At 48.7% G+C, this 14,036-nt stretch overlaps 1 protein-coding gene across 1 annotated transcript; it reads left to right on the top strand.

Annotated features, from left to right (window-relative positions):
• The first annotated feature begins 189 nt into the window (after positions 1 to 189).
• On the top strand, positions 190 to 13,839 carry HPSE (heparanase). Its single transcript, XM_075421249.1, has 12 exons — positions 190 to 392; positions 1,957 to 2,102; positions 3,420 to 3,545; positions 3,936 to 4,109; positions 4,603 to 4,774; positions 5,116 to 5,163; positions 7,204 to 7,297; positions 7,885 to 7,991; positions 8,923 to 9,037; positions 10,887 to 11,005; positions 11,160 to 11,306; positions 11,908 to 13,839. Exons 1-12 carry the CDS (start codon positions 220 to 222, stop codon positions 12,065 to 12,067), a joined length of 1,581 nt encoding a protein of 526 aa, XP_075277364.1. The 5' UTR covers positions 190 to 219; the 3' UTR covers positions 12,068 to 13,839.
• The last annotated feature ends 197 nt before the right edge of the window (positions 13,840 to 14,036 follow it).

The following is a 14,036-nucleotide window of genomic DNA, read 5'->3' as shown; positions in this document are numbered from 1 at the left end:
CGGGGCTCAAGGCGCGGGGCTGCGCTACAAGGGCGCTGTCGCGGCCCGAAGCCCCCTTCAGAGGGGCAAGAGAGGGTCTCGGCGCCGGCTGCTCGCGACGCCCCCGCCCTTCGCGGAGGGGTGGGGGCAGGGGCTGCGCCCCCGCCCCTGGGCGCTGCCCGCCCTGCGCGGGGCGGTGCCGGTGCCAGTGCCGGCGGCGCGGCGGGCCGGGAGCCGAGGATGGGGCTGCTGCTGCTGCCGCTGCTGCTGCTGGCGCTGACGGGGGGGCGGCGGGCGGCCGTACTGCAGCTGGGGCTGCGGGGCAGCCCCCAAGGGGAGGTGAGCCCGGCTTTCCTCTCCCTCACCCTGGACGCCAGCCTGGCCCGGGACCCGCGCTACGTCGCCTTGCTGAGGTGAGCCGCCTCCTTCCCTCCCTTCCTCCCTCCCTCCCCGTCGGTTCCACACATAACCGAGCGGGCCCCGGAGAGGGGCTGCAGGGGGGTTTCCGGGGCAGGGGGAGAGGTCCGCAGCCGCGGAGAGGGGAGCCCGGGCATGCCGGCGGGGAGCCGGCGAAAGCTGGGGGGGCGGGGGGAGCCGAGGAGCGTGCAGCAGCTTTCCAGCCCGCTGTCGTTGCACTCTGCGACCTGGAGCGTTGCACGCAACCCCTGGAGCCGCGGCTGGGGCAGGCTGCTGCACGCCCTCTGCTCCGGGATTCGGCAGTTTCACCCCTCCGGGGCAGCGAGGCGGTACCTGCCGTTGCTGGCCGAGTCCTCGGGCAGCTTTGCAAATGTTTACTGGGGCAGTGTCAACGTAAAGTCAAATAAATGCTGAGGAAGGTCTGCTGCCATCAAAACTGAATCGAGAGATCGTAAAAACGAAGACGTTTTCCCTGCTTGGGTAACACTGAACAACTCTGGACTGCCGAGGGATGGCGTTCCCTGACTGTCCGTTTGGCTGCGACTTCTCTCTTGCCCTTTCTTCCCTGCTTTTGCTTTGGGTTTTTTTTGTGCTCTGTTCCTTTTGATTCTGCCTTTTTTGGAAGCTTAGTTCTTTCCTTTTCATCTGTGTGATCTCATGTTTTAGCCCCTCTGTATTTTTCCAGTCCTGATTTCCCTCCTCCCACCATTTTTATCTTTTCCTCCTCACCAAGGTGGGGAGAAAGGTGACACCAGCTTTACTGCAAAGAGCTGAGGTCTCAAACCTCCATCCCCAGCCGCACACCCTGGGGTTCAGTATGGGGCCAACCTTGCTGCCACGAGAGGAAGGGGAAGTACTTGGTGGCCCCTAATCTGCTGCGTGTCGCCACGGAGCAGATAGTGCTTCTGCGCCCAGCATCCTCCGATGCCTCGCGGTTTCCCCAGCCAAGACCAGGTGTCGGTGCTGCACGTCCTGCTTGGGGTGCATGCAAGTCGCAGGGGCAGAGCTTACGTTATTTCATAAACCTGCTTCACTAAAGCTAATACTTGTCCCAACATGGACTCTTAATCTCTCTTGGGTACAAAAGCGATCGCTTTGGCTGTTGTTGATGGAAATTGGGACTGATGGTGTAAAGTCAGTTTTACGTCCGTCTTCTCAAGGTACTGGTATGTTAGTTTTGTACAAAAAAAAACAAAACACCAAAAAATATAGGGGAACAGAATTTCTTGAAAAAAAAACCACCTTGTTTTGAAGTATTCCCTTATTTTGCCACCAGGATTTGACTCCCCATCTGTGAGCCTGTTTCCTGGGGCACATCTCCCCCTCGCTGCCTCACCAACGTTCTCCTGGCCTGCTTGGCCAGCAGCGTCTCTGATGCACAGTGCAGCGGGCTGGGGCGCAGGTCCAGCAAGGGGTCAGGAGTGTCCTGAGGCTGCTGGGTACACCAGATCACCTACTGCAGAACGTCCCTCCGAGCACTTGCCGTGTTTAACCTCTACACCAAAACCATAGTCTGCATGAATACAGATTTTATTCTGTTTCTTGACATCGTTTCCTCAGCAATCCCAAACTGCGTGCCCTGGCAACAGCTCTGTCCCCAGGTTTCCTGAGGTTTGGCGGCACCAAGACGGATTTTCTCATCTTTGATCCCAACAAGGATTCAACTTTGGAAGAAAAAATCCTTTGGGAACTTCAGGCCCAGCAAGGTAAAACATGTTAGACTCAAAACCATCCTGGGTTTAGGAGGTGGCTTTGATATAGGCTGGGTATGTCACAAGGGCATGGCGGCAGCCCTGGGGGTCCTCCACGGGTTCGGGATTGCTCTCCTCAATGGAGAGGAGATCTGTGGACCTTCAGCACGGTCCATGGGAGGAGCTGTGCCAGCCGTGGAAAAGCAAGGAAGGGCACGGGGGACCTCACATCCACCCCGACACCTGCTGGGACTCTCTCTTTGCCACCCCACACTCCCTGCAGCAGCCTTGGGAGCTCTCACGATGCCTGGGAGGTGGTCAAGGTCAGCTCAAAAGTTGTGGTTTCATTATGAAAATTAAGTAACGGATGGAAGAAATAATCTGATGAGAAGAGAGTGTCCATTTTCTCTACCTTGGCCAAAGCCAGAGCTAGCCTTGCTCTCTGGTCACTTTGACAAGTGCAAACCCACCGGACCACTGCCAACTGCTCAAGCTTGGTTCTGGTGCATGGGTTTCCCACTGCATCAAAGACCATTTCGTCTTAAAAATTAGCAAAAGCACATAAACCCTTCTAGAGGTGCTTCAGATTAAAAAAATCCCATCTATTCCTGTGTTACATAGCACAACAGTGCAATCATACATCACTGTCCAACCAGTGATGCTCGGTTTTGAAGTCGAGTGGTACTTTTTCCCCCGTACTGCTTTGCTAAGCTGCCACCTCCTCTTTGGGTAGCTGTGACTCTGGCCTTCCACTCTGGTTATGGCTTGTTCCTGGTTTGCATGCCAAGAAAAAATACGAGCTTTGAAGAAAAAGTGTCATGAGTCCTGCCAGCGTTGCTGTTGGAGCCGTGCGGGGCAGTCAGCGCTTTTCCCTGCACAAGACGGGCAGCACAGGAAGCATTGCCCCATATCTGCCCACAGCCATGAGCCCTGCCGTACCGCTGCACGGCGGGGTGGCTTATTGCTACTTGAGCACCACAGCCTGTGCTTTGTCAGCTCACTGGAACCAGGGTTTCTGGATGGCGCTTCAGCTAAAATAGTTTATTGGGGTGTGATCATCCTCCAGAAGCACAGCTCAGTCCCATCTCCATCACCTTACATTGGGAAATATACGTTATATATATAATACATATTTGTGCACCAAGCTAGCCCTCTTTTTCTATGTGGTTAACACTGTGAAAGTAGGGCAGCGTCTCACAGAAGTGCACGACTGGTGCTACGCCTGGCACCAAGCAGTTGTGATTCCTCCTGAGGGATGCAGCGCTTTGCAAGCTGGACCCTGGCCATGAAGACAAGGACTTTAATTGCTGTCAACCTTCTTTTGCCCTACAGAGGCTTGTGGCTCGAGGCCTGCGTTTGCTGCTGTTGAGAAGCTGCTGCTGGCCCAGTGGCCCAGCCAGGAGAAGCTGATTCTTGCAGAGCATAACTGGAAAAAGCACAAAAACACCACCATTACAAGTAAGACTTTGATGGATTTTTCTGCTAGGGTTTATAACAAGGGGGCTGCAAATCTCTGCCCTGCGCTAAAAGGGTTGTAGGCTGTTAGGAGCTAAAACCACTGAAAATTAATATTTTTCTAAGTGAGTGAAATGTTTCTAAGAAATCTTTTTCTACTGTCTGCCACCTCATATTTAATAACATTCAGCTGCTGCAGAAGTTGGGAGTATCTCAGCACCTTGCAGTATGGTATGTAGTAAGGTCTGAGCTCTTTTGCCTGACTGGGAGAGCTTGGCATATCTGCAGCACCAGGCTAAATAAATACAGGCAGTAATGATTGTCGCTTGGCCAGAGCTCAAATAGCATGCTGTAACCTTGAGATAAACATCCTCCCCTCTCTCCTCTGAGCAGGAAATACACTGGATATTCTCTACAGCTTTGCAAACTGCTCAGGTTTTCACCTGATCTTTGGGCTCAACGCATTGCTGCGGAAAGATGACTTGCAGTGGGACAGCTCGAATGCCCAGGCGCTGCTAGGCTACTGTGCCTCGCAGAGGTACAACATCTCTTGGGAGCTCGGGAACGGTAAGTGCAAAGCCTGCTTGTGGGCCAGGCCAGCAGTCACCTGGAAAGGTACCACCGCAGGTGGTAATTTTGGTGGCTGTGGCTGGCAATTTTGGATGTTTTAGATGATGGCCCGTAAAGGCAAGGTGATGTTTTAATAGGAAACATTAAGGTCTTAATTTGCAAGGAGGGATTTCATGGAAAGCCCAACAAATGAGCAAATTGAGATGATTTTGATGCTCCCACCAAGGCTCTGAGATGAGGTGAAGGATGTCTCGCGAGGTGCAGGATGTCACCTATGGGGACTGGCTGGGACAGAGTGCTGCAGAGCACCACGCTCTGTCACCCGGGCTTTCAGTTTTCGTGCTCATCGCCTTTGAACATCTCACCCATACCATGCCAAACCACGTGAAGCCATAGGGGGTTGGTACTCCCTACGTGGAACAAGCTGTGTATTTTGTGCCCCGAAACTCGAAACTGGAGCAGGGTGCTGATGCTCATGTGTCTCCCCCAGAGCCCAATAGCTTCAGAAAGAAATCTGGTGTCTACATCGACGGCTTCCAGCTGGGGCAAGATTTTATTCACTTACGCCAACTTCTGAATAACTATGTCCTCTACCGGCACGCGAAGCTCTACGGTCCCGATGTCGGGCAGCCCCGAAAGCACACGCAGAGACTACTGAGAAGGTAGGGGAGTGGGACCCCGGCGGCACCCCCCAGGGTGGGCAGGCATGGATAGTGGTGGCTCATCTGCACCCAGATGCAGGGGGCATGGGGAGGCAGCTGGGCAGGGTTTTAAGGATTTTTCTGCTCCAAATCAATAGTAAGGATGTACAAATGGATACATCCAGCCTATTTGAGCCCATTTAAAAACCATTGCAAGCATGGCCCCAAAGCAGTTCACTATCACTACTGCCAGCCAGGGGTAGAGGGGAGGGCTGTGCATGGCAGCTCACTTGTGGGCGCCTGTGACCCATCACCGGTACCTGCTAACACACTGCTCTCCACCACATCCGCTCTGGTTGCAGTTTCCTGAAATCGGGAGGGAAGGTGATTGACTCTGTTACGTGGCACCAGTAAGTACTGCTCGGATACCATCGTCACTCTGTTTATCGCTGTTTTCTTTATAAAGTGTCAATTTGAACATCTCAGCAGGAAGGAGGGCGTGAAATACCCATATTAGCAGTTCCTGTGGTGCCTTTCTGCAAACTGCTTTACTAAGAATAAGAGATGAATTGAGGGAGCATGTTACAGAAATGCACAAGGTCTCCAAAGAGGCTACTTGGTGCAGAGACCCAAAAGCAGCAGGCAGGGGTTTGTAACGTAGGCATAGGACCGGGGAATGCAGCATGTGCAAGACGGTCATCTTGCTTCCTAAATATGTGCACTGAGAAAAACAGAAGTGGGATGTGGAGAAATAGATGGAACGGATGCTTTATTTCTTAGAAGAGCATGAGGGGGTAGGTCACACTCTCCCCTGCTCGAGGAGAGTTTCTGCAGCGGTTAAGCTTTTTTGCATATGCCGTGTTTCAACATATAGTAAAAGCTAGTGAGATCTGAGCAGCAGTCCCAGTTGTCTCAAAGCTTCAAGCTGCCAACTCTTGCAAATAAAATGTACTTTCCCGTGGGAAGAAGGAGGTGTCATATACATGGAAAAGAAGGTAGCTCAGACTTACTCTGCAGAAATGCCTGTGCTGAACTTCTGCAACAGAAGAAGGTTTTTGACATAAGGTTTTAAACAACCTGTGGGTGGCTGGGCTTTGAAACAGCGTTAGTACCCCTGACATTGGTGCCCTCCTTGGCATTAGAAAGGCTGAACCGGCTTGAGTGAAAGCTTCGCTCCCTGAAAGCAAATTCAGGGAGTTACTGATGACCCTGCTGGCAAATGCACCCAGCTTCTCGTAAAAAATGCAGCAGAGGCTTTGTTGGCTGATGCGTTCCATGCTGGCTTTTTTCTCTATTAATGTCAGTTTGATATAAGTGAAAAGCCCTCCAGGTCTGGCTGACCTTTGTCCATAGAGAAGTGCTACCAGCTTCTCCTGCTCCCTCGCATTTGCTCTCCAAGTCAGTTCTGGCTGTGTGCAGGCAACCACGCTTGGGTCCCACCCGCAGTGCATACAGCACCAGCACAGTCCCAGCCCTTCGCTCTCGAGCCAGGGCTTAGAGATACAGTTTTGAAGTGTTCAGGTGGGCAGCGCGCTAAGCTGGCCCTGGGGCACAGGCCATGAACTCCACATTTCAAAGTGATTTCCATGTCAAGATGGTTTTTTTTTCCTGAGTTGAATGCAGCACGGTGACATGCAGCAGTCAGATAACAGTGGGAAAAGATGCACATGCTTATATTGTAGATATGTATGCATACATGACTTATCTATGTATTTTGAGCTGCTAGCAAGGCATACAATGCGTCCTTTCCCCTTCCTGGGCTGTTCTTGCCCTGTAGCTGCCTTTGCTTTAAATGGGCATGCATTGTTTTCTTTACTAATTTAGAATTATCAGGTTTTAGCTTCCTCTTGTGGCTGGAAGACCTCAGCTAATTCTGGCAGGACTGAGTGATAGCATGATGAAATGCAAAAAAACAGAGGGATGCCAGTATCCTGTTCTTTATTTGGACCAACAAGACTTGAAAGCTCTTCTGCTTATGGTGGAGGGCAACCTTCATCCCATAGGGATGCCTCCATCCCGTTCCTCTCCAGGTGGCCAAAATACTCCAGCTGAGAGACAGAAGCTGGCATCTGATATTTTCAACTTGATACAGTAAAGCAAGTAATGACATAGGAATGTCAGACTGCTCAGCAAGAGAAGATTTACGGAAGCTGGCTCTTATTCAGTAATATTTTCCTCATTCTAAGTAAGCAGATGCAAAAACACCCTACTACTGTTGATTAAAATTTCTGTGACATCATGCCTCCAACAAGGTAATTATACCTGATAGTCCCTTAAATACAAACAACATACCTACACATTTGGAAAAAAAAAAAAGAAGAACTAGACAGAAAAATAGCGCTGTGGATAAATGTGTCAAGCGATTGAGTACTTCTGGTGGTGTTTTGTATCAGTGGTGGTATTTTCCCTGAATTTTGGCTGTGGGTTTTGTGTTTTTTTTCCATTTCCAGTTACTATGTGAATGGACGAAGTGCAACAAGGGCGGATTTCTTGAGCCCTAAAGTGCTGGATACATTTGCCACAGCTGTACGCAAAGTCCTGGAGGTGCCTTGTCCTGTTCAATCATTCCTATGTTCAGTTTCCCAGGGGGTTAGCAGAGAATCCAGAATTAAGTACAACTTCTTACTAGCCATAAACAGGGATCCTCAAAGCTTGGGTGCTGCTGTCATTGTAAATAAAACAAAAAAAAATAGCAATGCTAATAATAAATGAGTTCCAGTAGTTTGCCATGCAGCACGCGTGATGCCAGATCCATCACAAACCTACAACATTCTCATTTATCGATGCAGTTAACTTCTTTGTATTTTAAGATACTGAGAACGGTGTAACTTAGAGTATACCACTACTCAGCATGAGAAGACTTACAGGACCTGGCTTTTAGTGATGCTTGCTTCATTCTACATATATAGATGTGATTTTTTGGGGGGGAAGGAGAGAAGTAACTTTGTTTCTAGTCCTTTTGATCAAAATTTCTGTGACATCCCGCCTCAGTAGCGGGATGTTAGCCTTTAAACATAAATGTTGTACGTAAGCATTTGGCTAAAGCACAAAATTTAGATTGCCCGTTATTTCAGTAGCCAGAAATCGTAACTGTTGTCTCTTTGTGTTCTTCCCTACATGACACCGGCCAGATTGTTGGTGGGACTGTGCCTGACAAGAAGATCTGGCTAGGAGAGACGAGCTCTGCCTATGGAGGTGGAGCTCCCAGGCTGTCCAACACTTATGTTGCTGGCTTTATGTGAGTTCTGTGTCACAGGTGTGGGGAAATTACACATTTTAGCAGCTGAAGGGGGTATATGCACCACGGGAGGAAAGTCCCCCTCAGGCTTCCCGGGAAGCACAGGCAATGGATGGGTTGAGGATCCTCGCACCCCTCCCTGCGCGCTTCTCCCATGCTTGAAGTTCAGTGTAGGCCCAGGTAACAGCAGATTCCTGTGGGAAACAAGGGATGAGAAGTGTGAGAAAGTTGTATTTCTGCCCTCAAATCTGCAATGCTCACTCTATCCTTTTGTGCGGACAGAAAGTCATTCATGAGATGGGTGTCCTTTTCCAATGTCATCCTTCAACCACCATGAAGTAGCTAACCAAAGTGAAATCTAGTCATGAAAATAATTGTCTCCAAGGACTCCAATTGTAGTATTTCATTTAAATAAAAAAATTCCGGCTTTTCTGAGCATTTTTATCAATTTGTACATTCAGGGAGATAAAGTTGCATGGGAATGTGTGGTTCACACTTTGAAAATTAACCAAAAACATGGTCGCAATGTATTTTTTTCCCTCCTGTAAGGTATGATGACCTTTTCATCAGGGTTTGGTGGGTCAGCAAGTCAAAGCTTGGTAAAGGCAGGCAACCTGGTCGTTCGTGTGATGATTTCTCTCAGCCTTCAGGCCCTTAGCCAGTTCAGCTGCCGCTCCTAGTTTCCACCACCTGCAAACAGGGGAGTGGAGCAACTGTTCCCACCAGCTTAGACCTCCATAGGTGGTCTGAAAAAAATTTTTAAGGTAATCAGTGCAAGACTTGAATTGAAATTAGTTGTGTGGTTTTAAGGAAGTCAGCATCATACTCTAATTCTTGCTTGCCTACTTCCCGAGCTGGTTGGAGAGGGGCAACAGTGTATGGTTGAGATTGGCAATTTCTTCTGCATGTTTTTTGCCTCATTTTTTGGCAGGTGGTTGGACAAACTCGGGCTTTCAGCCAGGCAGGGGATTGACGTGGTGATGAGACAGGTTTTCTTCGGGGCGGGGACCTATCACCTGGTGGATGCCAACTTTGAGCCTTTACCGGTATGTATGCAACCCTGCTAACACCGTCTGAATGCTGCGTGTATTTCTGCACAGGCAACACTGGATGTGGAGATACAAGTCAGCTATTTTGAAAAAACAAGATAGCAACAGATTTTGTAGGATAGTCATAGTTATCCTTGCACCTAAAGTTAGCTCATGTTTCATTATGGGTTCCTGTATTGTGTATATATAGATACAAGGTATTTACTGCAACTGCAGGGATGCAGCTAGTCTTTAGCACAGCAGAGACTGATTTCTGGGACATGAGGCTTTGATTTGTATGCAGATGCTTCTGGAGTTCACAAGGCTTTTCTGGATGGACTGTTTTGGTTTGAGTACTCTTCAGCTGAGTGATGAGTAGTTTTTAAAGAGAAGTGATACGAGGTATTATAATAAACAATAAAGTGAAAACCAACAGAAAGTCAAGACTCAAGCATTTCTTAGGTCATGAGCATATTTAGCCTTCAGTAGTAGCTGAAGGATAATTAAATGAAAACATGCATTTAGTATAGTTGGATTTGTTAGGAAATAACATTCTGCTGTGATGGAACATCATTATTTGAACTGTTTTTCTTGCACGTACAGAGTGTTTCTTTGTGCTAGTAGCACTTACCTTGGAGTGAGAGGATAGCATCTTTCTTTTTAGCTTTGCTCTCATTTTTCTGCTTCCAAGCTGTGATTTTCACAGGCTCATAGAGACCATCTGAGAGGAAACCCAGCACAGAGGGTTTTTCTGTCCTGCCTGTTCAGCTGGTCCCTGTACCAGGGGCTGCGTTGTCAAGCTTGTTGCGTTGGGCTTTTTATTTCCTCTATTTAAAATAGGTTTAATTTGGACCGAAAGTATGTGCCTTGGTCCTCATCTATAGGCAGTACAAACACTAATCAAGCTAATAATGTTTTAGAGGCAGGAAAATCCAAACCCAGGTCCCTCAGTTTTAGTTAGCCTGGAAATGAAGAAGCATAGCAGTGTCAGAAGGCTGCACCTTCTTGTAGAGGTGCTGAGCCTGCAAGCCGATAGGAAAAGTCACCTCCCCAGGCTCATGGAGAGTCAGGATTGAAGCACAACAGTTTTCCTTCTAGGAAAACCTCAAAGACAGACAGATGAGCTGGGAGCAGCTCTTCGAAACCCGCCAGCTGGAGCACATCCTCCCCTGGGGCTGCACTCAGAGAAGCGATGCTGCAAAATGCAGTCTGCCTGTGGCCTCCCAGCCCCAAAACACTGCTGCACAGACCATGCACTGTCTTTGGTACGGTCATGGACTTCATTGAGGAAAAGTAGCGGTCAAGATGCAAGAAAAAGCAGACCTGGAAAAAAATGAGTCTGCACTGGGCATCATCCTGGGGTGTCAGAGGATTTACTCTTGACTGGCATTCAGAAATTAATCCCGAGACCTTCCAAAAGCTCGATGTTAGTGAAAGGCATAGAGCTTGTCGGGGGCTTCTCCCCGGTGTTGTGCCTGTGGATGGGGCAGAGGCTTTCCCACAGGCAGGGCAGCTCATCCATCCCCCGCAGGCTCAGCCGTGGGTTGCTCTGCACCCTGCAGAAGGGCGTTGCCAAAACGAAAACAGTGTCTCCACCACAGAAAGAGCTCTGAGGTTTGCATATAAAGGGGAAAGTGACTCTAAGGTACCTCATAAACACAGCTGCTCTGCAGCTTGGAGGCAGGGTTTTCTCTTAGCTAATGTTGTTTGTGGGAATTTAAATAGATATGGTGAAAAACTTGGTAAAGCAACAAATTGTGGGGGGAAACATACCCTGAAGTTACCAGCAAAATGGGTGTTACATTAAGCACCGTGTGGAGTACCTGGCATGTACACAAGTGCTTACGTGTGTGTTTGTGCCTCCCAGGACTACTGGCTCTCGCTGCTCTACAAGAAGCTGGTGGGTACCAAGGTGCTGCAGGTTGGCCTGGCAGGAGCTGATGAGAAGAAGCTCCGCGTCTACCTCCACTGCACAAACACCCTCCAGTAAGCCTCCAGAAAGGGTGAAATATCCCAGAAACTGAGCCCACGGCCACCCCCAGGCCAGCAAAAGCAACGTGGGACAGCGCAAGGATGCGCGTTATTTCTCTGAAACTTCTTTCTCACCCAATCCCCACCATTATCTTCTCTTGCCTTGCAGCCCAAAGTACAGAGAAGGGGACGTGACGCTGTTTGCCTTAAACCTCTACAACATTACCCAACACTTACAGCTACCAAATTACTTATCGAGCAAGCACGTGGATCAGTACCTCTTATTGCCTCATGGCAAAGAGAATGTACTTTCCAGGTAAGCGTGCAATTCCTCCTGTCTCTGTAGAAAGGATTGTGAGTAGAGTTAGATGGCCTCTAAAACCTCACCTTATGCAATTTGCAAGGTGGGGAGATAGGTTACCATTCTGTCATCTGGGTTTTTTTTCAGTGAGGCCTGACTTCTGTCAAATTAAGTCTCCTAAAATCAGGCTGCTGAAAGCTTGCTAAGGTACAAGGACACTTGTTCAATGTTAGTTGGGAAGCTTTTTCCTAGCATGCTTCAGGGCTCTGGACCAGCTGCTAAAGTCCTTTTTCTTTTGCACAAGCACAGGTATAGTGCTTTCACAAGTGCAGGCTCCTGATTTACAGCAATACGTTCAGGCTTTGTATGGTTTCTTTTGTCATTATCGTTAATGCATTGGCATGGGAAGGATCTGCTCTGTGGGCATAGAAGTTACCTTAATATTTGCAGGAGAAAAACCAATTAAAATTTGTACTTTTCAAAGCCTATTCTGCTGTTAACCTCACTAGGGAGAGTAAGAAACATGTACTTCTTAACTTGCTTGTGCTACAGAGCTGTTTGTGCTCTATGGCAAGCAGAGCACAGCTGCCCAAAGAGTTTTTCTGTCTCTCCACAGGTCTATTGAGCTGAACGGCCATGTGCTACGGATGGTGGATGACACCACACTGCCAGAGCTTATTGAAAAACCCCTTGGTCCTGGCAGCATACTCGGCCTTCCAGCCTTCTCCTACGGCTTTTATGTTATCAAAAATGCCAAAGCTATTGCTTGCATTTAAATGGTTAATATACACACATGCAGGATAAATGTAAAGCACTTGGCTAGCAGGGAAGTTTAATCCTAGAAATTCATGTTTCTACCATGAGATTTAATTCTAGCAAGGGATGCAAATGTAGCGGCACTGGTACGATGTGTGGGCCGGGGAAGACATGAGCTCCCACTAGGTAAGATGGATGTGAAAGATGCTCATTAAGCTCCCGGGAGAATTATTCAGGTAGAGCAAGCCCAAGCAGGTCCAGCCTGGGTCACTGCTTGAGCAGGGTGTCCCAGAGCTGCGTCAGCTTCTCACACTGCCCTTGGGGCTCTGCCAGCTGGGAGCTGCAACCTCCCCTCTCGCTCCTGCAAGCATGGCTCTTGGAGCAGTTTCTTCAAAAGCTTGCCTTCAGAAAGGATGAGCAGGGTTTTCATTTTAGCTGTACAGCTGTGATTTTGCCTGCACCATGTGATGAAGCCTGAGGAGGGGTTGTGGTTGCTGAGGGCATTTTGGGGTGGAAAGCGGGGACACACAAAGCAAACCGAGGTCGGGGTGCCTGCAGGGGAAAACGCCTTGCTGAGAAACCAGGTCCTCCGTAGGATTTGGGGCAGCACCACACATTTTTCCCAAGCTAGGAAAGTTCAGTCACAAGATGGAGCTGTGGCCACATGCTTGCCAAAGATGGGTTTTCGACACACGAAATGCAGGCGGTTCCTGCAGGGTGGTCTACCTCTGCCCTCACATACTTCATCCCCGGGAAGAAAGGAGAGAACCCCACTAGCACCTCGGTAAACCCTCCGTGGTCAGTGGGCTACACAGTGAGGGCTCACAGCTCCTCAACTTTCACCACTCTGGAGGCGGTTGGGCTGGAAAGGACTTCCCTGAACCTATCTGCAGGTGAAGCTCTGCTTTACGCTCCCTAACTCGCTCAGATCTCTCCTGTCATCGAGGAAGCAGAAGAGTAAAGAGATGGAGCAAACCACCCACCCCTCAATGATCAGAGGGACGTCAGTGGCCTTACAGCATCCTGGAGACAAACCTGGCTGCCCAGGGTGACATCCCTTCTGCAGGGTAAACAGCCATTTTGGCCAGAAATCTGCAATGGCCGTGCCTTTTATCCCCGGCCGTGCCTTCCCCGTGTGCACCTTGCTGTGGTTCGGTGTGCTGCTGGCCGCTTTTCTCAGGCACATGGGCTGCCGGTCTGCAGGGCAGCAAAACGCCTCAGTGAATACCTGTGGTCTCCTACATGTGTTTATTTGCATCTACTTTTATTGAAGACACACAATCCATGCCACCGTCAACGTCTTATGACATTTTGAGCACAACAGGGCTAAACACCACCACTATTCTACTGTATTTCCCTTTCTAAGGTTTAAAGGGGTGCTACCAGCTACATGGGGTTTCAATGCAGGGCGGGGGGGGGAGAGGACCGTTTCTAATGAGAAGACTTTAAAAACAGGTACTTTTGAAGCTGTGATGAAAAATGGTGTCAAAGGAGTGTTTGCATTCACAGCACAGACGTATTCTGTGAAGGGTTATGTATCAGGGGTAATATAGATCAGAAATGAGAATAAGGAAGGCTTATCGAAGTTCAATAAAAGAAGTAAAGAGAGCATAAAGTAGAGTGGAAAGTCTTACATACGGCCAACATAAAGTTAATAATATGTTATTATTATAATAACATAAGTTACAACTAAGACATCAAAGTTATTGTTTGCCTGGTAGATTCTCTTTAGAACTTTTCTAACAGTTTTGTTTATTCCAATGCTTGTGACTTTTATATTTGAATATTTTAATTAAAGTGATTTATACTAGCTTTTGGCAATCTTCCTTTTTTGTAAGACTCCTTTTTGGCATACTGATGTCACGAAACTCCCTAGATTTCTTCTGGTCATATATCACCTGTACTTTGTATGATTCCCAGGAAGAGTATCCAAGTAAATAAAAACTGACAGAAAGCTGTCATGGTTTAACCCGGCAGCCGGCAACCAAG

The sequence above is a fragment of the Opisthocomus hoazin genome, chromosome 5 (assembly GCF_030867145.1).
Source record: "Opisthocomus hoazin isolate bOpiHoa1 chromosome 5, bOpiHoa1.hap1, whole genome shotgun sequence".
Classification (NCBI taxonomy): domain Eukaryota; kingdom Metazoa; phylum Chordata; class Aves; order Opisthocomiformes; family Opisthocomidae; genus Opisthocomus; species Opisthocomus hoazin.
Note: the sequence above shows the minus strand (reverse complement) of the source record. Positions and strands in the feature narration are given on the sequence as shown.

Coding starts and splice junctions, on each gene's coding strand:
- HPSE (XM_075421249.1), top strand. CDS start 220: ATGGGGCTGCTGCTGCTGCCGCTGCTGCTGCTGGCGCTGACGGGGGGG. Junction 393..1,956: donor CGCTACGTCGCCTTGCTGAG/GTGAGCCGCCTC, acceptor TCGTTTCCTCAG/CAATCCCAAACTGCGTGCCC. Junction 7,298..7,884: donor CTGTACGCAAAGTCCTGGAG/GTGCCTTGTCCT, acceptor GACACCGGCCAG/ATTGTTGGTGGGACTGTGCC.